This window comes from Apiospora aurea, assembly GCF_038362705.1.
Source record: "Apiospora aurea strain CBS 24483 chromosome Unknown utg000001l_segment0_segment0, whole genome shotgun sequence".
Lineage (NCBI taxonomy): Eukaryota > Fungi > Ascomycota > Sordariomycetes > Amphisphaeriales > Apiosporaceae > Apiospora > Apiospora aurea.
Window position 1 is genome coordinate 381,440 of NW_027117388.1, and position 24,488 is coordinate 405,927.

The 24,488-nt window shown below is 51.7% G+C and overlaps 6 protein-coding genes across 6 annotated transcripts; 5 read left to right on the plus strand and 1 right to left on the minus strand.

Annotated features, from left to right (window-relative positions):
* Positions 1 to 438: 438 nt before the first annotated feature.
* PG986_000146 (uncharacterized protein) lies at positions 439 to 1,947 on the plus strand (the record flags this gene model as incomplete). Its single annotated transcript, XM_066836368.1, has 1 exon — positions 439 to 1,947. One exon carries the CDS (start codon positions 439 to 441, stop codon positions 1,945 to 1,947), a length of 1,509 nt encoding a protein of 502 aa, XP_066705261.1.
* Positions 1,948 to 4,223: 2,276 nt separating this feature from the next.
* On the plus strand, positions 4,224 to 4,481 carry PG986_000147 (uncharacterized protein; the record flags this gene model as incomplete). Its single annotated transcript, XM_066836369.1, has 1 exon — positions 4,224 to 4,481. The coding sequence occupies one exon, from the start codon at positions 4,224 to 4,226 to the stop codon at positions 4,479 to 4,481; it is 258 nt and encodes an 85-aa protein (XP_066705262.1).
* Positions 4,482 to 4,523: 42 nt separating this feature from the next.
* PG986_000148 (uncharacterized protein) lies at positions 4,524 to 4,983 on the plus strand (the record flags this gene model as incomplete). The annotated part of the gene is made up of 2 exons (XM_066836370.1): positions 4,524 to 4,684; positions 4,719 to 4,983. 2 exons carry the CDS (start codon positions 4,524 to 4,526, stop codon positions 4,981 to 4,983), a joined length of 426 nt encoding a protein of 141 aa, XP_066705263.1.
* A 3,021-nt stretch (positions 4,984 to 8,004) lies between these two features.
* On the plus strand, positions 8,005 to 10,059 carry PG986_000149 (uncharacterized protein; the record flags this gene model as incomplete). The annotated part of the gene is given in 4 exon segments (XM_066836371.1): positions 8,005 to 8,247; positions 8,349 to 8,650; positions 8,668 to 9,097; positions 9,160 to 10,059. 4 exon segments carry the CDS (start codon positions 8,005 to 8,007, stop codon positions 10,057 to 10,059), a joined length of 1,875 nt encoding a protein of 624 aa, XP_066705264.1.
* Positions 10,060 to 17,134: 7,075 nt separating this feature from the next.
* On the plus strand, positions 17,135 to 19,265 carry PG986_000150 (Vacuolar membrane amino acid uptake transporter fnx2; the record flags this gene model as incomplete). Its single annotated transcript, XM_066836372.1, has 7 exons — positions 17,135 to 17,216; positions 17,294 to 17,550; positions 17,630 to 17,703; positions 17,764 to 17,870; positions 17,992 to 18,208; positions 18,321 to 18,996; positions 19,092 to 19,265. 7 exons carry the CDS (start codon positions 17,135 to 17,137, stop codon positions 19,263 to 19,265), a joined length of 1,587 nt encoding a protein of 528 aa, XP_066705265.1.
* A 353-nt stretch (positions 19,266 to 19,618) lies between these two features.
* PG986_000151 (uncharacterized protein) lies at positions 19,619 to 22,723 on the minus strand (the record flags this gene model as incomplete). The annotated part of the gene is made up of 1 exon (XM_066836373.1): positions 19,619 to 22,723. The coding sequence occupies one exon, from the start codon at positions 22,721 to 22,723 to the stop codon at positions 19,619 to 19,621; it is 3,105 nt and encodes a 1,034-aa protein (XP_066705266.1).
* Positions 22,724 to 24,488: the final 1,765 nt, after the last annotated feature.

Here is a 24,488-nt window from a genome sequence, read left to right on the forward strand (position 1 = left end):
ATCATGAACTCTCAAGTACCCACTTTGGTGGGTGTGACTTACCTTCTGCCATAGGGAATAAATAAATCAGCCCGAGACCCTTCTCCGAGATCACTCCCAACCCATTGATATAAATGACCTGGTAACAGCTCTGCACTGCTACTTGCTTCCTCTTCCATTAAACATCACTTTTGCCTTTGGATTAGCTTAAACAGCTCAGTAAATAGGTGCGACTTACGAACAACACCATCGCACCTCTCGTCACCTCTGTTGTCAGTGGTAATTGTTTCCCATTCCCCTCAACCTACTAGTACTTTGAAGTGCTATATAAATCACCCACAACTCACGGCCATTCTCATTGCGGCAACTCGACCGCAGTCACATCTTCACCCGATCTCGAAACAAGTCATAAAACCGATGGACGTAATCGTGAATTGGCAACAGTCTTTACAGTCCCTAATGGAGACATTTCTCTCCTCCTCTCACAGCAATGAAGCCTCTCCCTTCATGAGGCTGCCACGCGAAATTCGTGACCAAATCTATGGTTACGTCATTACTATAGACCAGGTCTTCGACGGCAATCGGGCTTGCAATTGCCGAAGCTCTTGTAATTGCCCGATTTACGACGCTATGGGATCCAACATGCGCAGTTTTCACCTTAACCGCCAGATCTGGGCAGAGATTTGCGACCGCCTCGTGAAGTCCAACATATGGGTGGAGGTTACAATGGAGCGCTACTCAGAACTGGATTTCCACTTCAAGAACAGAGCCTATGAGTACCCATTCTTCTGCTTCCCGTCCATCCCAGTCCCGCTGGACTGTGCCAAGCCTCAAGCCGACGACGTGGCCATCCGCTTCAACATGGAGGAGCCGGGCGACAGCACCGAAACAATCACGTTCGCCTACCATCCGCTGGCGTACGGAGCGTTCCTCGATGCCCTCCACGAGGATGTGACCAACAGTCACGGCCTCACTATCCAGCCAAGCCCTACTACATTATCTTGTGGCAAGAAGTTCGCCAAGCTGGTGACTCCGTTGCGCACCGTGCTTGGCCAAGGACAGGTCAGATTCATCGGGGTCGAGAACTCGCCCGTTGATTTACAACCACTACAAGAGGCCATGAACCGTCCCGCCTTCTTCGAGGAGCCAATTGAGGACATGCTGAAGGCCAAGCAGTTCTACCTAGACCAGGGATACACGGCCGAGCGCCAGGGTCGTTTTTCGTACGCCATGTCCCAGTACTGGCTCTGGAGTATGAGCTACAAGCCGGACCCAGCTCTTCGCTTCCCGGAGGGAAGCCCCGAGTTCAACAGTCTTAGCCACATCGATACGGATCTGCGCATCGCTTTCGCCCGCAGCGCCCACCGGCACATTGTCAATCAAAAGAAGACGGCCGCGCCCCACGACATTGACTTCAACCACGCAGCATGGATCGCGACGCTGGCCCAGCAAACCTGCTGCGACGCGCTGGAACACTTTGCCGGCCTGACGGACCGCCAGCGTCGCGATGCGCACCTATATCGCGCATTCAGCCATCAGCACCTGGGCAATCAGTACTTCGCCGCCCGGGACCTCTTCTACGCGAAAGAGGTCGACCCTTCACTGAATCTCCGAGCCGATCTTGCAGATAAGCTTGATCGAGCTGTTTACGATGATATCCAGCAGCGGCCTGGACCTCAAGGCTTTGAGCTGACCAAATGGTCGATCCCTCTCCTGGGCACCTGGACGGGCGACCCTCATCTCTTCACCGTCTGGAGACGCAGCCACCAGATCATGATGCAGATGTTCCGCCAGCGGTTCAGCGAGGGGCCCGACGGTGAGGCTAGTGGCGAGTCTCAGAACTTGGCTCCGCTGTACGATGGGCTGAATATCGACTGGGAACATAACTATAAGGGCAAAATGAAGGTGAAGCTCCCCGACGGCTTCGAGGGATTCGGTCCGGTCCCACCAGCTACTCCAGAGGCATGAAACCATCATCCTCAGGTTCGTCCTCGGTCCTCCCACTTACAGCTTCCATCCTTACCTCGCCGCTGAGGTGCCTCCGCTGACTAAGGGGGTCCGATCTGCTACGAAACGAATCAAGGCTTTACGAGGAACGATATATAGTTTATTAAGGCGATACGATAAACAAAATCTATCTATTTAAAAATACACTAAAAAGAGAGAAAAAGAAAGAAAAAAGGAAAGAAAAAGGCTCCAGCCATTCGGGGCTTATGAGATATGAATCGAGAGACAAGCTATGCTATTGAGCTATAGGAATAGAGAGTGGAGAGAGAGATAGGGGCGGTTCATGAAGCTCAACCTGGTTAGAGCATGTACGATACTTCAGTAATGACATGACGGATGGATGCAGTTGGTCATTAGGCAATATGGAGACAGCTAGATAGGCTTCTCGTACAGGAATTGGCCGTCTCATCGGATCATTCTGATAATATGAATTATAATACACTACACTTGGTATATTTGCCCCTTTTCGCATGCTCTTGTGCCTGAATAATGATTTGACGGCCTCGAGATGGTGCAGGCGCTTGTCACCCTCCGCCGGCATCTCACCCTTAGCATAGTGCAGAGCGATAAGACTTGTTGCTTCTGAGTGGCTTTGTGGCAGAGTGGTAGGTGCCAAATGGCACAGGTAAGTGTTCTCAAATTCGCATGGGCAGGTTCAATAAACACCCATCCCATCCTCATCATTGATCCCTTCTGTTGCTGGCGACCTGATCGTCTCCAACATCACTTTTTCATCTTTATATGAGCCTTCGCTTCCAACTCACGCATACACAATTTGCCGAGTCTGCGCTGCTTCATCTTCGGCACAATCTCAAGCCTTCTTCTCGTCGCAAGCTCACCTGTTACGACACGCCAGCTTCGCTCTTCGTGGGCCGCCAGCCTACATCCGCTGTGCGACAGCGAGTACCAGAAGGAACTCATTGAGACAGATTGCCTCCCCGCTCGTAGCCAGTGGGCATCTCCTTTCACTTTCCACTCACCAACTAGTACTATAGATGCCACCCCGACTTTCCATCTTTCCTTTGCATCAGCGTACCGGCGACTTGATCCTCAATCCGTCCGATACCAAGACATCAATACTAGAACCATGAGCGTCGTAAATTTGGTATTGCTTTTAGAGTCTGGGGGGTACCAGGGTATAAGACCTCCTTTTTGAGTCGACATGTGTTGGCTTTGCTCGGTTTGGAGTCACTTGCTTCTCCTACCCTGCGCTGGTATGAGTCGAAAAGCAAAAGAACAAAAAAAGTCAAGCAAGTTGTTGAATAAACAGCCACCCACCCTCCGCCACCTCTGTTGCCGATGATCTCATCGTCCTCATCAACACTTTCCACCTCTAGAGAAACCTTGCTGGTACCGCATATCTACAACTTGCTGGATCTGTATTGCTTCGTCTCCAGCGCCATCCCAGCACCTATCCTCGTCGCGAACGTCCTCACCACACCACGGCACGCCGATCTCTTCCTCCGTCAGCAACCAGCCTCCAACCCGTTCATCCAAGGCAGCATGGCCAAAACAATGGACAGTCAGCTCTCCGTACAGCCAGCCGGCAGCCAGAGCGAGGTTTCCCCCTGCTTAGGATCCCAAGGGAAATACGCGATATGATCTACAGCTACATTGTCACTGTTGATCAGGTATTTGACAGAAAACATCGAGAATACTTCCAATGCCCAGGCTGCGGATATGCGCCCCGCCAGATTCAGAAGTTCCGTATCAATCGATAGATCTGGGTTGAAGTTTGGGACTATTTGATCAAATCCAACACATGGGTCGAGGTTGACATGTTTGTCCACACGCCCCTATCAGCGTTTTTCCGGGCTCGGGATTTCAGGTCTCCCTACCTTCAATTTCCATCCCAGGTTGCCCCGTCGGAACATACCAATCGTCTTGCTGAGAATGTCGCCATACGCTTCTCCATGGAAGACACCAATGGGAACATGTCGGCCAATCACCGTGCATCGGTCATATTCGCCTACCATCCTGCAACCTACGGATCCGTTATTACAGCTCTCTCCTGGTATCAAATTGGAACTTACCACCAAGGTTTCACAGCTCAGCTTCATCCAACCACCGTATCCGGTGGCCGGAGGTTCGAGAAGCTGCTGACACCTCTGTGTTCCTTGCGCGGCCGGGGACTTGTCAGCTTCTCCGGAATTGACGGATATCATGCCAAGTTGAGACCCATTCAAGAACGAATGACCTGTCCTCCCCTTAACGCCATCTCGGTTGATGATATCATGATGGAAGGGAAACACTACTTAAAGGAGGACCGTACAGCAGAGCTTCAGGGCCGCTTTTCAGATGCGATGTGCCAGTACCGTCTCGGAACCGATATCCAGGTCTGGCTCGATTGTTACTTCCTCGTCGGAACGCCCAAATCCAACAGCCTCGGTGCCTTAATGGTGGAGCTGCGCATCGGCTTCAGCCGCAACGCCCACAAGCACGTGGCCGGCGTCAAGAAGATGGATTCTCCCAGCAGCATCGACGGCAAGCATTAGACCTGGATCGCGAAGCTAGGCATCGACAACAGCGAGAGGGCGATGAGATTCGTCGGGCTTACGGATCGCCAGCGGTCCGACGCCCATCTCTACCGGGCCTTCCAGCACCACCACCGAGACGAACACCTCGACGCCGCCCGCAATCTTGTCTACGCCAAGGAAGTCGACCCCACGCGAGATGTCCGCGCGGACCTAGACGACGAGTACGACCGCGCCGCCTACGACGCGATTCAGCAGCGACCGGGGGCCTCAGGGATTCAAGCTTGTCGAGCGCAAGGTTCCTCTCGTAGGCAAATGGAAGGGGGACCCTGCCGTATGGTCGATGTGGGAGTCTGATCACCGCATAGTAATGAAGCTATTCCGGCAACGACACAACGAGGGCCCTGACGGCGACGCTGGTGGAACACCGGAGGACTTGACTTCCCAGTACGCTAACTTGGGCATTACTTGGGAGTATGATGACGACGAAATAAAGGTATTCAGCGAGGACCCCGAGGATTAAGAATGAGGCAAGCTACGGCTAGATTTGTTCTGTGGACGAAGGAAGGAGATACGAAAAACGAGATTTATTCGACAAAAAAAGTACGACTAATCGTGATTAAGTCGGTCAAGAAATAACACGAGCGAGCAATAACCTAGGGACTATTTATAGAAGATAAACATTGAAATGTAGGATTAAGCAGTGAAGCGCGATAACAGAGGCTCATCCGATTCAGCCTGCCTAGAGCAGGGAATCCAGTTCAGTGACGACAGACTCTCTGGGTACACTTTCCTATTGACAGATAGTGTCGTATCTGAAGTAAGGCTCGGAGCGCTGATAGATCCATGAATTAATTCTGATGGAAACAACTCTTCTGTTCAATGCTTGGGCAACTCACCCATTGAGGCACCAGTGCCGCTTGACCAGTGCCGAACATCTAGAACTCACGTGACAACTAATCAGGCCATGTAGATCAGCGATGCGACCGTATGAGTGACTTGATCTTGCAATGTCGACAGTATGGTATATATGGCCGCTTGGCTGTCGCTCAGACTTCCTCTCAGCTCTTTCTTGCCGCTTTGCCATGTCCGCAAAACATGGCTCTCTCATAGTTGTTCTCCAGGTCCGCAATTATTGTAACTCGCCATCGTTCAAGGTTGTCCTCGTTGCCGTTCAATGCGTCTCCGTACGCGAGTTCGCGATTTGCGAATATGACCTAGGGCGTCAATAGATGAGGAGGTGTCATCGAGGCAAAGTGTTGATCTGTAATTTTGGGGCTTACTTCGCCATTATGAAAGAACGCTGCTGCAAGTTGTGGTAAATTGCCTCACGCTCGTCGGACCAAGCCTTCCGATGGCAAAGACTAATTCCCGGCCAGTATTGAAATCATTAGGAGTAGGATATGTTGCGCCAATTAGTCGCTGGTCTGCGGTGGATAGGAGTTCAACAGCCGACGCTACTTTCGCCATGATACAGGTATTTGTAATAAATAGAAACTGGCAATTTCTCAGCGAAGACGAAAGAGGTGATGATAGGCACTGCCACCCAGTGTATGTTCAGACGGAGAAGAAAGACGGGAGCGACGGGCAGTAGCGGCCAGCTGTTGAAAAAAGGAGCCGACAGGTAAAAAGGCGACGATCACATGCTAGTTCGGTCCTAAAACGGTTCGATTCAGCCTGGCCGGCCCGTTTCCGCTTTTCCTCTTCCTAGGCGAATCAATCGGGTATCGGCGAGCTAAGTGAGACGGGACGATTCAGCAGCCCGCGTTGCCCGACCCCCGAGTCAGGAGGGTAGATTGGGGCAAGGGGAAAAACATACGATGGCGGTGGGTAAAACGTACGATGGGGAGGGTGGGAAATGCACTCAAATAACTTCTTTCATAGGCCGCACCGCCGGAAAGAAAAGAAAAAGGATTGATTATAGAAACAGCTCCGGCGTGCGTCGTCCGGCAAACGCCTCGTGGTGAAGTAAGCAAGTCTCGGTGGAGAGATCCGTTTCGCACCATTCCAGGAGCGTGCAACGACGCACAGTCGTCCTACGACGGCCGTAGGAAGAGAACGAGGCCAGAATTTGCAGCAGCTGCAGCTGCAGTCTAATCTTGACGCACCCGCCATGACCTTTTCTCGCCTTTATGTGAGTAGTGGCTGCTACAGTACATGCCAAACGGCCTTACTACGGGCTTGAGCTCAGACTACAGGGTAAAGATGATGCTGTGGCGTTCAGACTAGATTTCGCTTCATCCACGAGGCGCAAACCAAGGAGTCGCAATACATGAGCTAGCGGCCCGGAGGCTGAAGGCAAAACACGGAAGTTTGGAAGAACATGCGGTGGCGCCAGCTAAGGAGCGTCTGTGCAGCATTGTCAGGCAGATCCCGGACTGGGACTGGGACCGTTGAGTTACGTCCGCTAGACGTGGACCGAACCGTTCCTCTTGTTTCCAACGACCTCGCCAGGCTACCGGGAGATGCCCTTATCGGGTGCCTCACTCATGGGCCCCACTAACCTCTACGCCGTATTCATGTCCTGCTTCATGGGCGACCGTTGTAACTATTCAATACAGCTTCCCTTTGTTGACATTCGACTCAGTCCTTTTTCGGATAAGCCCGGCACGGTCTAGGCGTCTCTACTCGCATCGGGGAACGGGACGAGGACGAGTACGATCCTAGCCCGATCTCCTAAGGAGATTCGCGAGCTTATTCTGTCGCATGATCCGCAAAAGAACAGAGATGAAATCTAGCACCCTGCGTGGAGGAGTACGACGTTGCCTCGGATCTTTTAACTCCCTTACCGAGTACATCAGTTTTCTAAGGGTAGCAGAGTTAAAGTATCCCATCCAGGGGTAGTTTAACTGTATTTTACGAGCAAAGACCACCGGGAGTCGGGATTTGACATATCCACGATGGGGCAGATGTGGCGGACAGTCTGTCACACCAGGCTTAAGCATATCTCTAGCCAGACCAAAGACGTTCTCCTCTTCTCGTATCGCTGGAGAAACGAATAAGATGGGGGTTCCTGATGCAAGCACTGTAACTCGGAACCGACTTCCTTGCTCGGAACCGACTCTTTCCCCTTCTTTATTGCCGCCAACCACCCCAGCCGCAAGTCAATCGGGCTCCCTCGCGTTGATTCAGAGCCGCATCCTGTTGGCGGTCGGGCAAAAAGGCACTGGCATGAGTCGGTCTGTGGGTGGTGCCAAGATGGTGCCAAGGTGGTGCCACTCAGCGCGATCACGGCCATGGAAGACACATATACGGGTTCGAAGAGAAAAGTGCTGAATTTCTTCTCGGTGGTACGAATACGCAATCTCTATATCTTGCCTGCTTCCCATCGCCCATTTCGCCACCGATATGTTGAGTATTTCTACATGGTACCAGCCAGACCTCCTGGGGGGCTTCCATAGACGAAGAAGATCCAGCCACAATCAACACTTGTCCCCCTTTTCTCGTTCTTCTATGCTGATAAGTTCTTCCATGCCGACATAATACAAATCTCCGTTGCACGCCATTCATACCCCACACAAAAGCCCTGGCCTCAGGGACGACCATGTCGCCTCCAGCTATGGCGCCTCTATCCATCTTGAAGAGGGACGAAAAGGGCAGACACTCGGTGGTACGTGTAGGCACCACGGGTAGTCACAGCGATGTCGAGTCCGGCACCCAGCACTCGTCAGAGCAGCCCCTGTCGGAATGGAGTCCTACGCGGCACGAGCTGCTCATCATGCTCACGTTGTCCATCATCTCCCTCATGGTGGCGTTGGATGCTTGCATCATTGTCACTTCGCTAAGTGTACGTTCCGGCCTAGTCCCCCGCAACGAAGGGTAGAATACTCCAATACTTTCTCATACCACCCTGCCTTATGCCCTACGAACACTACTGACATACAATAGGCCATGGTAACGGACCTAGGCGGCAACACCACGCAAGGCTTCTGGGTAGGGACTTCATACCTCCTCGTGAACGCGGTGACGATGCCCTTCATCGCCTCCCTGAGCAACATCTTCGGCCGCCCCCTCTGCCTGGTCGCCGCTCTGGTCTTCTTCACCGCGGGCACCCTCGTCTGCAGCCTGGCCCACAACGTCGGCACCATGCTCGCCGGCCGCTCCATCCAGGGCGTCGGCGGCGGCGGCATCGTCGTCCTCAGCCTCATCATCTTCACCGACATCGTGCCGCTGCGCCACCGGCCCAAGTGGTACGGCACCGTCCTAGGCGCCTGGTCCCTGGGCACCTGCCTCGGCCCCATAATGGGGGGCTCATCGCCGAGAACACGACGTGGCGCTGGGTCTTCTACATCATGTTCCCCTTCTGCGCCTTCGGGCTCGTCGCCGTGCCCGCGCTGCTCACCCTCGCGCCCCGCACCGCGACCATCAAGGAGAAGCTGGCGCGCGTCGACTGGGTCGGATCCGCCCTCTTCACCGGCTCGGCCACGGCCTTCCTCGTCGCCGTCTCGTGGGGAGGGAGCCAGCACCCCTGGGGCTCGGCCGCGACGCTGGTTCCGCTTTGCCTCGGGCTGGCGGGGTTGGTGACCACGTACGTGTGGGAGGCGTACGTCGCCACGGAGCCGTTCCTGCGCAGGAGCCTGTTCTGGCGGCTCAGTTCCGTCGCAACGTACTTCTGCGGAGCTATACAAGGGCTGGTGGTATGTTGGCTCATTCTGGCTCCTCATCAGTCTGTATAGAGATGCTAACATTCATATTCCAGATCTACGGCCAGCTGTACTACGGCCCCCTCTACTTCCTCTCCGTGAAAGGCTACAGCCCCACCCACGCCGGCCTCGCCCTCTTCCCCGTCATGTTCACCCTGGTGCCCGGCTCCATCGTGACCGGCGCCCTCGTGACGCGGCTCAACAACTACCGCTGGGCCATCTGGGCCGGCTGGGTCCTCTGCGCCGTGGGGTCCGGGCTCACCGTCCTGTGGGACCTCGACACCCCGGTCTGGCAGTGGGTCGTCACCCTGATTGTCGTCGGCTTCGGCCACGGCGCCATCCTCAACGCCCAGAACTTCGCGGCCCAGGCCATGTGCCCACCCGGCGAGGAGGGCGCCGCCGCGGGCATGTACGGCTTCGTCCGCCAGTTCGGCACCGCCGTCGGCGTCGGCATCGGCGGCTCCGCCTTCCAGAACGTCATGGCGCGCAAGCTCGAGTGGGAGGGGCTGCCGCCGTCGCTCGCTGACAACGCCGAGGCCTTTGTCGAGACGCTGCGTCGGCTGCCCGACGGCGCGCCCGAGAAGCTGCGGATCCTGGGCGCGTACGCCTACGGCTTCCACGGCGTGCTTGGCGTCTACGTCGGCGCGGCCGGGCTGGCGTCCTTCGTCAGCTTGTGCATCAGGCACTACGACATGAACAAGGCCATCGACACCGAGCACAAGCTGCAGGAGAACCGCGCGTCGCGGATGCTGGCCGGCAGCCGCACCAACAATCACGGCAATGCGGCGGGGGTCATGGGCGGCTCTCGCCACCCCGTCGCGCCGAGGAAGGAGTCTCATACCACGTCCGGGACGATGACGGGCACCACGACGGCGGCGGCTTCGCAGACCTCGATAGCGGGGGAGGGGAGGAGGTCTTCGAATAACTCGGAGCCCCCTGCTGCTCCGGAAACTTGATAGACATCATCTACACTGTTACATACTTGACTTAGACTTGTGATAGCACGAACACATTGGCCTTGATCGCATTGGGAAAGAGAAGGGCCACCAAATTGCATTTCGGACGGAGTAAGGTTGTTTGTACGAGGCACGACTTGAATCATCTCGAGTTTCCACAAAAACGCATCATCTGTAGCTCGCACCACCGAGTCGATTTCATCTCATGTACAAATCCATCAACCATACCACTTTCACTTTTCAAGACACTTTCAAAGTAAGAAACCATCCAATACCCTGAGAGATCTTTATTTGTCAAAACTCCCGCCGCCGTTCAAAGTGACACGATCCCATCTTTCGCAAATTTGACACTTCATCTTACCGCACGGAACCGTATCCGGTCTAGGCTGCGACGCAGTCGCATTCGACATCCCGACACCGTGCCGGGTCGTAGCTGCAGATGACCTTGCCGTCGAACTCGCAGTGGCAATACGCTGTGCAGCCAAACATTCCGCCGGTCAGCTGCCCCAACCTAATGGCTGAACTTCCATTCACAAGACTTACTGTTGCAGATGTCGGTCCCGCACTTCCTCTCCCAGCGGGTAGGCTCGGCCGGAGGCACAGAGGTGGAAGTGGAAGTAGAAGCCGACGTAGGTTCAAGCGGGGTGTAGGTTGTTGTGAAGGTTGTTGAAACCGAGCTAGTCGAGGTTGCCGCTTGCGCCAAGGCCGGAGCCGAGCCTAATATTGCGGCCGCGGTGCCGAGTGTGGCGAGGGTATCCGTGACCTGCGGGAAGGAGGCTGGTTAGAAATGAAGGCTCAACATTGGCTCCGGCCGGTTGTAGCGGGGTGTTCATTCACCTTCATATTGGAAGCTCCGGTGGCTGGAAAGGGGAGAGATGCCTGGGGTGTGGAAAAGAAGAGTTTGAGTTATGTTCCCAACAGCGATATTGAGTTTCTTCTGCTCGACCTAAGATGGCGAGGGTGTTAAACGGATAGCAGGAGCTCCATCCAGGCTTGACTGCACTCAGTCTTTATAGCGAGAAGGTCGTACAGGAGATTTGGAATATTCCCATTCTGCCACATGCATGTTGGACGAGACAGGGCATGGGTAGTTGCGACGGCATTTCCTTAGCTAACCAGCCCTACATGTTCAAGCAAGTATTTAATCAAAATTTAAATGACGGCGCACAGCCGGATCACGTAGCGCATGCAGGACCCACGACGTGCATACGGTAGATTCTTCCTCCGCAGCCAATCAGTCGGTATTGGGACGCTTTGCACATTGCTTGACGAAAGCTTGCTCCCCCTGGCTTGACCGGATGCGGCTTTGCTTGGCCTCGGGGTAGGCAGGCCGTCGGAAGGCCTGTATCAGTTATATAGCCGGCATGCTAATATCCACTTGTCTTGCGTTGGCAGGGATCGGCATCACTATTCAGCCGAATGGTGGCCTGGCGTAGAACCCTGCCTATATTGCCGCAAAGTCACGAGGGTCCGCGGGGTAATCGATCACTCGTTATAAGGGTATACACACGAAAACTTCTTTACAAAAGGTTCTAGTCGCTATGGATTGCATCTAGATATTCTAGGCCTGTCGTAAGAATTAGGGAAATATTTGAACGGGGTCAAGAGACAAGAACTACCAGGCTGCTTGCGACAGTAGGATGCTTCAATGCCTTCAAGGCGAAAGGGGATCGGCGACCACAGCGCTGCTTCCTGGGAAGATACGAGTGAAGTGGAGGTGCGCTTCCCACAGGCCTTGGGATGATAAAACCAGGCTCAGTGAGGAAGCTGTGAGGCACAAGAAACCGCGGGAAGCATCAAAGGGCTATTGGGAGGAGCAGCCCAAACAGAGAAGGGCTCGTCGATGACTGGGCACCTTCCTGCAAAGGCGGTTGTGGTACAACTGTCCAATAAAAAGTCTTACCAAATCGGCAAATTGCCCGGTAAATCCCGCCAGAGCACATGATACTGAAGCAGGTGCGAAAAAACTGGTGGAGTGAGTGATGTCGTGGTAGTAACTAAGAGAAGCCAAGCAAAGGAGTGTGGATCTGCGTATCTGTTTAGCGATCTTGTAAACAATATCAGGTGGACTTAAATCACGCAATCGGATGAGAGTATCATGTTTTTGCGTCGTGAACCATGCCGGCGGCTGCTACTGCCCAGGGAAAGCTTATACGATGCCGAAATTTTGGGGGGTCTTGCGGCTTACAGGACCGGTGGGGCGGTACTATTGCAGCGGGCCGGTGCCCCGTAGGCCGGAGATGGCACCCGGGGGGTCAATGGCAGATCATTCACATCAGAATTTGTTGGGTAAGCAACCCGACTGTCTGAGTTGACAAGCACGGAAGGTGCCTGCAGTAGATCAGCAAGGGCAGGAATCTGGCAACCGATGAGTATCATCGATTTTGATATCTACATGACTTGATATAGAAACCTACTACTTACAGCCTCCTCGTCTTCATTCCCTCTGTGCCACTCGAACCTCGTTGATCAGAAGAAGACCGAACAACGGAAGATGCACGAAGGAATTCTGACTAGCCCGCGAAACGAACAAATGGATATCATTTCTTCAAATTAGCTGAACGTATGTCTCGGGCTGGTGAAATCCACGAGGCCCTCATGCCGTTGCGTCTCGCTCAGCAACCGGCAGGTCTCGTCGCTCGTAGTTCTGACCGCGAGAGGCACAGCATAGCCATCGAGTACGGCAGCAACAACCCCGGCGCTCAGCTACGAAGCGGCCAATCCGACACAGCCCATATCGGTGATGAATAGTACTAGCCTACTATGCGATCAACGACGATCAGATACTCCTGAGTCCCCGAGAGCATTACTGATTTGGCTTGCGGCACAGTGGCAGCAGCATCAGACCTGCTTCATACACTTCGTTTCTCCATTGGAAAAGACCATCAACTCGCTAATGAACCATGACACGGTGTTCGAGCAACACAAGAAGGCAACCCAGTCCAAACGCGACAGTGCCAAGCTAAAGTGCGTATTTCATTGCAACAAATGACGTAGTTGCCAAGTCGATTTGTGCTACAAGAAGTGTATTAATGCATCAGGCATGCCGACGACCAACATTCCTCATCTTGAAGAAACTCGAAACTAAACGTTGAAGAGTTGAAAAGGTCTATCTCGACTGACTGAATCGGGGAGAACTCTATCATTCTCCATATTATCCACGGTCTTGGTGGATGTCACTGGTGATATAGCGATCTCCTCCTTGCATCAGCCTTGGGGAGAGTACGAACAGGTCATCCCAAGATTTAGGCGGTAGCCTATTTGTACCCCCCTCTATCTAGTCATCAGAATGCGCAACTTGCAACTACACCGTTTGGGAGATCTCTCCATGTCGAAGGCGATCTTCAAACCCCCGCAGTCTTGATGCGTTCGAGGACTGACAGGCTTTAGCTGCAGGGACGGACAGCTCGGAGGTCGGACACAGTTCGTTCGTTCGGGACAGACGGTATCATAGTTTGCTGCTGTAGATCGGGCCCAAGTGAATGGGGTGTGGCAAACGCCAAGGGTATTAATGTCTGGTGAGGTACATGGTGCCTTGGGGCATGTCTGATATTATCGAACTGCTTGATTTGGTCTTGATACGGACACGAAGGCGTCTGGAAGAACTCAAAGAGTCAAGGTTGGGTGGCGGGCTATTTCTGTAACAATGATCGGACCATTTAGAGTTGGTCAATTCACCTTGTCCCCTCGCCTTGTTTTGAGTGCTTGCATTAGGCCAACGCAGTCTTCTCCGTCCATTTCACTGAAAGGCGCGCCCCAAACCCAACTGTCAAGCCGTCGAGCAGCAGAAGCTTTCATGCGATGGCCACGACACCTGAGTCACGTCGCACCAGCTGTTCCCACGGTTGTCCACCGCGTTGTGGAATGGAAGGCCGATGTAGAAGAAATTTACAGATTGCACCGGAGCATGTTCGCGTTTCCGATCCTGCAGTGTTACCTTTTGACGTGCTTCCCTCTGCATGTAGTCGGGCGAATACGATGGATGGCGATATGGTTCGGCTATGGGTACCCATGGGTTTTGCCAAGAACCCATAGAATTTATGGGTAACCCATGGGTTACCCATAGTTTTAATTCATTTCCCATAAATATTTATAGGTTTTGCTAAGAATTTATAAGTAACCTATGGGTAACGTAATCCACGGTCGAATTGAACACACGGTCGAATTGAACACTCGAAATCGTATAGAAAAACCGTCCGTGCGTAACCGTGCATTTTAATGAACCTTTATTTAAATTAAACCGGGTTTTAAAAATTAAACTTTTTATAAAGCATATAATAATATTATATTTTTAAACTTTTTATAATTATTTTATTTAAAAATAAATTTTAAATATTTAAATTTACAGGGGTTATTTTAGCGTATTTTAGTTTATAAGCTTAAATATATTAAAAAAAAAGAATAAAAATCGTATATTATTATATATTTTATATCGAATATAAATTTTAAACCCCGGTTTAATTTAAATAAAAATTCATTGAAATACACGGTTACGCACGGACGGTTTTTTTATACGATTTCGAGTGTTTAATTCGACCGTGTGTTTAATTCGACCGTGGATTACGTTAGATTTTATATATATATATTTTTAAAATATATATTCCTTTTTTAAATCTTTTTTAATATTTAATTTTAATATTTTAATTACTTTATTTAATTTTTTAATCCTTTTAAATTTTTTTATTTAAAAAAGATTATTTCAGGATTATTTTATTTAAATATTAATATTTAAAAATATGTATTATTTAAAAATATTTTATAAAAACTATAACGTGGTTTATCACTACGCGACGTATATTACTTAGCGACGCACTTTTTTTACTTCTCGACCTTTTTATATAAATTAATTTAATTATAACGTTTAAAATTAATTAAAACTATTCGCTATCCGATTCTTCGTTTAATTTTATATCCTTTTTATATATTCGCGTATTATAACCTATCTCGCCGTAGATATTATAGCGCCTTTTACCGGTCGCCCTCCGCTTCGACGAACCCCTATTTTTATTTTTATCGGGCGCTAAACGCTTCTTTTTTACCTTTTCGTCCTATAGCTATTAAAATTCCTTAATAATAAAAGCTTTTTTAAGTTAAATTCGCGATTTTTTAACTCTCCGGCGCTTAAAAAATATTAAATTAGCCTCCTTTAATATATATATTTTATCGCGTATAAAGGTTATTTTATAAGTTATTTTAATTATACTCTTCGCTATTTAGTTTACCGTATTTAAAATCGGCGTCGGAGAGCTTCTTTAATAAGTAAACACCCTTTTTTAATATAAATAAAGTGCTTAATTATTTATTAAAGGTTAAACGGCGTTTAAAGGTTATAGGTACTAGCCGTCCCTAAACGGAATAGGTTAAGTATAAGCGTTCGAAAACGCATATTTAACTTATTAATTACCTTGTTAAGGTTATAAAGTACTAAACTAAATACGCTAAATCTAAATTTAATGTTAACTTTCGTAAAAACAGTAAAATACGCGGCTTTTAAAAGCAATAAAGAACTCGAACTTAATAATATAATTTATAAAAACCTTAATAAATAGCTCGATTTCTTTCGAATAAGCACGCTTTAAAAGTAAATAAAATGCTGTATTAAAAAGTTAAAGTAAATACGATAAATAAAGAGGTATACTAATAATAATAATATCGTTATTTTAGTAATATACCTCGAATTCGGCCGAAATATAGCTCTCGTAGCCGTTAAGAATTAAGAGGCGGTAGCGACCTTTCGTTTACGATTTAGTATATTTATCGAAGTGTTTAATTTAGTTTAAGCTTATTTCGTTATTAGTCCAGCTATTAAAAATCGGCTTAATTACTTAATCGCCCGGTAAATCGGTTTTACGAAACTAGTTCGCGAAATAATATTAGCCTTAAACGATTAAAAACGGCGAAATATACTAACCTTACGAATTAATATATTTAATCGCTATTACCTATTCCTAATTACTAAACTAAACCGACTTCGCTTTTTTACGCCGCTCGGCGCGTATTACGACGAGTATTAACCCGATTATGTTTATTATAAAGCCGGTCTCGTAAAAATTTTAAATGTCTTCGTCGACAATCCCGTATTTCGCTTTTATATTTATAACCAGCGTAAACTAAGGAAAAATAATTTTAAAATCCTTGTAAAAAGCCTTTTAATAATCGTACCGACGATTTATTTTGGTTTTTAGGTCCGGGTTACGGTTAATAAAACGCTTAACTTAATACTTACTAACGCGGTCGCCGCTACGTAACGCGGTAAAAAAATTAGCTATATTTTTTATACTAGCGAAATCGGGAGATATTCCTCGAATATTTAAATTAATTATATATTTACGAATTACCTCTTTTTTAATTAGATTTATTTTACGTCGTTTCGGTCGGATTTCGCGTTTTAAAGTTCGGCCGTAAATTTAATAGCGTAAAGTTAATTCGGGTATATTATAAACTTTTATTACTACTCTTTAACTTATTTAATTCGGTCCGTTTTATGTCGCTTAAATTATTAAAACTATCCGATTTTTTAGGATTAATTAAGCATTATAATTATAGAGGTATTACGCGTTAAAGTTTAATTATATTAAAATTAAATTAAGGTGCGTCGCCAAGTAATATGCGTCGCGTAGTGGTAAACCACGTTATTACGATTATATTTTTTTTTTAAAAAAAAGCGTGGGTAATTCGTGAATAAATAAAAAGTTCGTAGGTAACTTATAAGTTACTCACCGTAAAATATAATACTTATAGGTTACTTATAGGTATTATTAACTACCTATTTTTACCCATAGGTAAAATAGGTAGTTAAAAAAAATAACGTGGGTACCCATTACCGAACCATATGCCGAGTAAGAACGTGCGACACACCGCCGCGGTTTGCCCTATCAGACACCCCGAACGTAAGCCGCAGCAGCTCCGGACCGGAGCTAAGACTCAGGTTTATTAAGAAGAGAAAGGAGGGGGCTGGAATGTTTACAGTTGCAATTCATCTGTCCAGAAACACCATGCCCCGGGATATAATCACTCTAGATCCCTGTCTGTATCCCAACCTCGCTGGCCCAGATACCACAACTCGCGGTTCAAAATGCGTCCCCAAATGGCCTTGAACTCACCATTCAAGCCCGGTGAGACCACATCGCTACTCTCGGGTGAGAACCGTCACTGCGGTAAGAGCCCCTCCGCTATTCTGTCGCTTCTAGCCAGAGACCTGGCGCTGATGATTCCCATTGCACCCCCAACATAGACGTGGAGCAAGCTGTCGACGTCTACAAAGGTCAAGCTGATCATGCATCATCCAATGCATCGCGTAAGCAGCAGCTGTCCTCGTCGGCCGTGCTCAAGGTAGTCCTCGTCCTGCTCGTGGGCACCTTCACGTCCAATGGCGACAGCTCGCTGGTCCTAGCCACGCACCCGACCATCGCGTCCGAGTTCAACTGCTTGTCCGCCTCTACCTGGCTGTTTGTCTCGTTCAGCCTGGCCGGCGCCGCGACCCAGACGGTGGTATGTTCAGCATGATGCCCTCCTTACCTCACCCAATTGAGCACATCGTCACGAGGACTAATCTAATCGCCTTCCCAAGTATGGCAAACTGAGTGACATATACGGCCGACGCCTGCTGCTGATCGTCGCGTATGCCCTGTTTGCGATTGGATGGTGAGTCCATGAACCGGTATATCAGTTGTATCCTTGAGATAAACGACTGATGGGCTGCAGCGCACTGATTGGCACTGGCCATTCCATGGGTATGGTGATCCTCGGTCGCATCATCTCCGGCTGCGGCGGCTCGGCGATGAACGTCTTGGGCATTCTCATCATCACAGGTAAGAGGGCATTGACATTGACATGCATACAGAGAGCGAAAGAGAAGAAGAATACCCACGGCGACTTACTTTGGTGCACGGTTAACAAATGAAGCAGATTTGGTCCCCATCCGCGACGTAGCCGCCTGGCAATCCGGCATCAACCTCGCCGCCACCACCGGTCGCAGCCTAGGCGGGCCCGTAGGCGGCTGGCTAGCCGACACCGTCGGCTGGCGCTGGTCCTTCATGGGCCAAGTCCCGCTGTTCATTCTCGCAATCGGTCTTTGCATGGTCTGGCTGCCCCGAGCGACCGTCGCCACCGATGCCACCCCTGCCGACTCGTCGAAGCTCGCGACCGAGTCCGAAGATTGTGTGACGGACAACAAACCCGGGCGCCCCGTTGCCCGTATCGACTTCCTAGGCGCCACCCTCCTCGCCCTCGCCATCCTGACCCTGCTGCTGCCCATCGAGATCGGCGGCACCCAAATCCCCCTGGACCCACCCCCTGATCCTCCTCCTCGTCCTCGCCACCCTCGCCTTCGGCGCCCTCTTCCTCGCCACCGAGGCCTGCTGGGCCGCCGAGCCCATCTTTCCCGTCGAGCTGCTGAAACACCGCGACGTCCTGCTGACCTACTTCGTCACCGCCGCGCAGGGCGGCGCGCAGCTCGGGCTGATGTTCGCCGTGCCCCTGTACTTCCAAGTCACCAAGCGCGTGTCCAACGCGGTGGCGGGGACGTACCTGGTCCCCGCCGTCGCGGGGAACGCGATCGGCGCCATCGTGGCCGGCATCGTGATCAAGCGCACCGGCCGCTACAAGCCCGTCCTCCTCTTCGCCACCCTCTCCTCCACCCTCTCCTACCTCCTCCTCCTCCTCCGCTGGCACGGCCGCACCACCGTCTGGGAATCCCTCTACATCTTCCCCGGCGGCCTCGGCACCGGCATCGTCCAGACCGCCACCTTCGTCGCCGTCCAGGCCGCCATCGACCCGGCCCACAAGGCCGCCGCCATGTCCGGCAACTTCCTCGTCGTCACCATCGGCGGCATGGCGGGGATGGTCGCCGTCAACGCCGTCACCGTCGCGACCATGACCCGCAAGCTCGGGGCGCTGCTGGACGGTATGGGCATTGCGGCGCTCGCGCGTCGACAGGTGAGCTCGCCTGCTTGCCATTCCATTCCCCCTTCTTCTTTGGTTTTCTCTGTCCCCGTTTCGAATAGTCGGATTCATGACTCACACGATACTAGATAATCGAGAAAGCCGCCTCGGACATAGACTACATCGACGAGGCGAGCAAGACGGTTTCCGCAGCGGTAGTCGAGGCCTACGTCGACGGACTCTCCGCCAGCCATTTGGTGTCATTGGTAGGCTCGCTTTCGGCCATCCTCGCCACACTCTTGATCCGAGAGCATGCCCTATAGAACAACCCACCTTCGTGATTGGATAGAATGATCAAAGAATTGCACCTAACGACTATTTTCGTATCTGGTTCACCTTAAGGTTGTATCAAAGATTGTATTGAACCCAGCATCAGAAGCATATATGAAAAAGCTTGTATAAGGAGAACAGATAGTACAGGGTCCTTCATCCCTTATGAAAAGCTCATCCTAAGCAAAAAAGACGAAATCAAGAGTGTTTATACAGTTTCCATCGCTCTGTGTTTACAGTCATCCAGAGATCAAGAAAAATACCGCACCCCGACGAAGAATAATAACAAGAAGAAGAGAAATGAACAACAGTTTCAACAAAACCTACCGAGACCCAAACCCATAAGTCAGTTCCCTGAGCCAGAGTTGCTCAACTGTCCCAAATAGCCCCATAAGCCGGAACCCCCCCTTGTCTCCAGCCCATAGACCACCTTCTTAGTAATCTTCTCATTCGCAATGATAATGACGGCCTCCGCCCCGAAGCTGCGGCAGAGGTTATACCCCATCTTCACCAAATCGGGCCGCCCCAGGAGCTTGGTGTCATGGATGATCGCGTCGGGGATCTTCTCGGCAATAGTGTCCAAAAGGGGTTTGCCGAACGTCTTCTCGGGGTTGGGCGTCGACCAGATCAGCTGCGTCGGGCACGATGCGTTCTGGATGTGGCCCAAGAGCGGCCCGATGCCGGATCCCGTGGCGATGATGACGACGCGCCGGAACAGCGTCGCGATACGCATCACGCCGCAGGTGGGGACACCACGAACCCAGAGGTGCGTGGGCGGGTTCTTGATGGCTTGCTCGGTCCAGTCGCCGGCGTTAGATACAACGAGAGAGTACCCCTTGTTGCGCCCGTTGGCGGGCTTGGGCGCAGGGATGGTGGCGAAGGAATGCCATTCGATCAGGGGCCGCCGAGAGATGCGTGTGAAGCTTCCGTTGACAGGGACCGTGTAGTCAAAGTGGAGACGAACGGCATGATCCGACAGCACCTCGGCGTCGACCGGGACCTTGCGCAGGAACAGCCAAGAGGTGGCAATGCAGCAAGTGGCGACAGAGAGGAGCCAGAGCGCCGGGACGCGAACACACGCAGCGCCAAGGCTTTGTCCCGGGAGCCTCGTGTCATTCGTGGAAATGACTACCTGGACCCAGAAGAGCCCAAGCATAGTCCACCCGACGAAACGGTGTACCCTCTCAAAGACATCGTGGTATCGCTTACGCATGGTTGGATAGGCGAAGACGAACATGAAAAGGAATAGTCCGGTGAGTAGCCACGAGATGACGGCGGTGGCTACTGACTGTCGCAGTTTGGTGCCTGCACAGGTGTCGGGACGGGCTTGGCAGGTGACGCTAGCAACATTTGAAGCCAGGAGCCAAATCCCAGCGCAAACAGCCGCGCTCGAGTGCATGCCGCCAAAGTGGTAGATCTTGGCGCATCGACTGCGAATGAAAAGGGGCCAAGACTTGGGGACCGTGCAACAGATGGTATAGAGCGCGTTTATGACGAAGTCCTGTCGCATCATCACAGCCAAGGCCAGATTGATAGCAGTCATGGTGCTGAGCCAGTGTCGATCGACACCGGTGACGAAGATGGCGATCAGAGCCGCGAGATTCGAGAGGCCAACGAGCGAGAACAAAAAGCGGTACACGATGAAAATTCGATAGACGATACCTCGGAACGGCCTCCGGATCTTCTTCTCGGGAATGTCCCCACTGAGGTCCAATTGTGGCTTTTTCTCCGAGAAGATGGTACTGCTATGGCTGCTGAGAGTGGTAAGTGGCGACTGGGCGCCCGAAGAACCTTGAGCAGTGGCATCGGACATGCTGCTGCTTGATGCCTTGGAAGTGAGTACAATCTCGTCAATGGCAAGACTCGGATCAGCCATTCGACGGAGTACTTTCTTGTCGAGTTTGCCATTCCCAGTTTCTGGGAGAGCTTCGAGCCCGTGGAAGTGAGATGGGACAGCATAATATGGCTGACGAGCGGAGAGGTGCTGACGCAGTGCGTCCAGATCAATAGAAGCAGGTTCCAGGAAGCCATGAATCTCACCTAAGACCAACAAGGCGGTGGCTCGGCGGACACCGGGAAAGCTGTTCATGGATGCAGAGATGCCATCGAGCTCAACTCGGAAGCCTTTGACCTTGACTTGGTCGTCGATCCGGCCAAGGATGTCAAGTGATCCATCTGATCTCCACCGGCCCAGGTCACCAGTGTTGTACATGAGGCTTCCGTCATTGGCAAAGATGTCGGGCTTGTATTTGGCGAGAGTGGCAGCAGGCAGGCCAACGTAGCCCCGCGAAATGCCACGTCCACCAGCCCACATCACACCGGGCTCCCCCAACGGAACAGGGCTCAGATCCTCGTCCAGGACGTAGACCGAGTTGTTTGGGGTAGGGGCGCCAATGGTCAGATCGCCGCCGGGGCGGTGCTTGTGCATCGTGTTCACGATAGTGGTCTCGGTGGGACCACAGCAGTTGTAGTAGGTCCCATGTGTGGCCCAAAGGTCGGCGATTCTTTGGCCACTCGGCTCTCCAGCCGTGGCCACCACCTTGATGGAGGGGTAAGCATCGGGGCTGTACTTGGCTAAGATGCTTGGTGTGCAGATTAGAACATCGATCCGCTCTAGAGCAGGGCCCCATGTGGAACCTCGCATGACAAGGGTTCCTCCGTTGCACAAACAGCCCAGAATCTCCCATGCAGCCATGTCAAAGCTGATGTTCAGAACGGACCCGACACGTGTTCCTGGCTGGATGCCAAGATTGCCGGGTGCGAGGCAAACGAGGTTGGTCACGTTTTTATGACTGATGTTGACGCCTTTGGGAGTTCCGGTGGTGCCACTAGTGTAGATGACATAGCAGCCGTAGTCCTCTCTAGCGAGATCAATGAAGCCGTCTTCAAAAGGATAGCTTTCGTGTTCATTCGTCAGATCATCGGCGTTGCCGTTGTCGCCGATGATGACGGCTTTGCATGGGACCCCATCCAGCCCGGCAATTCGGTGCTCTGTGGACGGGAGGCAAAGTGCGAGAGTACCACCACTCTGCTGCAGCACGACCTTGAGTGTCGAGTCTGGCACAACTCCCCCATCGAGGGGAACGTATTGTGCGCCGCATGCTAAGACAGCAACGATGCCCACTAGCATTTCAATGCTGCGCTTGACAACTAGCGGAACCCGGTCGCCGGGTTTAACGCCCAGTTTGCGCAGTTGGAGAGCGAGTCGACGGCTTTGGGACGCTAGCTCGGAGTAGGTTATCTCAGGCGGAGATTTTCCGGACAGATCCCGAGCTGCAATGTCAGCGGGCCGAGCTTCGGCATGGTAAAAGAAGGCCGATGTAACAGTTGGGAAAGCGGGACGTTCATTCGTCCCGAAACTGAAGCAAAGAGGGTCAGAACGGTCGGCATTGGCCACAACGGCTTGCCCAAGGTGGACAGGCCGGAGCTCCTGTTCCGCAACTGACGCCATAGACTTGAGAGTGGTGAGGGAGATCGGCAAAGCCACGGGGAAAAGGAGAAGATAGATTAAGTGATGCTTAGAGCCGACGGAAGGGCGTCTGGTAGTGGTTCGCTAAGAGGATGAATTCCAAACCCTTCTAGACTCCTCGCTTGAGGGTCAGGACGTCTCGTGGTATAAATAGGTCCTACAGCTCCCAAGGAGAGCCCATGCCATCAATACTTCTGTTATCACCCAACCTCGAAGACTCTTCTGGTCGACCGGGGATGAGGACAATGTGATACCTTCCTAAGTCGTCCATGATGTCCGGCGGCTTCCTTCCGTATCGTCGAAGACCGATTTATCCAGAAGATCAGTCTCCTTTCGTTCACATGCAGATGGTGTAGTTCCATCGCCATCGTGGAGTATCCTCCGATAGAACGTGGTCTGGCCTATGGAGGAGCCCAAAATACGACCATCTTACTCAACCCGCGCGCGGTTCGAAGGCCGGTCTGCTCTCCAGACTTCCCTGTCTTGGCAAATCGTCTGCGATTGCATCGCAGACGATGCATATGAGCTCATTCATATGACGTCACTCAATGTGTGCTATCGTTGGATGGGTGGTGGAGTGTTGTATACTCATACAAGCATCTTCGAGTGAGAATTGGAGGAAAATTGATGCCACCATCGCTTGATGCACATTCAGGCTTGTGTGGGTATCTAATGCGGAAAGAAGCGCCGACGGATGTGCCAGGGCAGTCTGGATGAAGGTTGACGAAGAGGTTGCCATGTTGCCTCTGCGGCAGACTGTGAGTAAGAGAATCCTCAAGATATTTGGCAGAAACTGACTAGCCTCCATGAACACAGAAGAGTATTGAAGATCGAGATCGCCGCATATCCAGAAGGACATACCTCCACTTTCCCTCGTGGAAGATCGCCGCGGCTCGCTACGCCGAAGAAGTGGGTATAGAAGATTGGCCTTGAGATGGATTATCACCGCGACAGCTGATGGCAGGACACATCTGGATTCCGGTTACGATTCTTGTCTCCCGTCAGCTAATGGCGCTGTAGCCGACACTCCGATGGAGCAAGCCGTGGCAGAGACAGCAGGGCGGTTCGCAATCCAATAGTCTACCAAACTCACCGCTGACCGGGCTAGCCACGCGTCATTGGCAGTCAGATAGATGCGCTGGAGTTCAAGTTGTAGCTCGGGTCGCCTGAGGTCAAGACGGAAGAATGGCGACTGCAAGGCTGAGCCGGATGCCCAGACGGAAAGTCGATGTGAAGTGTGGACATGGTCGAAGGGGCAAGGTGTGACAACTTCGAATCACAGACAATGAACCCCATTCGCGGCCGACGCGGCTTTCGCGGGAGGAATGCAACGTGCGAGCCGGTAGAATCGAAGGGGACAGATCATCGGAGGAGTCGATCAAGCTTGTATGTTGCGTCGAGTATGAAGACGACTCTTTCAAGCAAGGCAGAAAGCTGGGCAAATGCTTCATAAGCAGTTGGTAAGCAGGCGTGCCTGGATACCCCGGGTCATTGGCGCTTCAGGGCCGAACGACGGACGTGGCCCCGCTTCCCCGTCCTGAGATCCTTCGTCTCGGCGAAGTTGTTACCAGGTCAAAGTCTTCGAGGGACAAGTATTCACCTCGAGTTGCAAGCCTGAGTCGGACTGGGGGTGTACCGTTCCACAAGACTTTCGGCATTCGGCGCACGACTGGCGACATCAGGCGAATGGCTGGCGACACGCAAAGAGGCCTGGGAACAGATTGCGTCGCTGCCGTGGATGCGACAA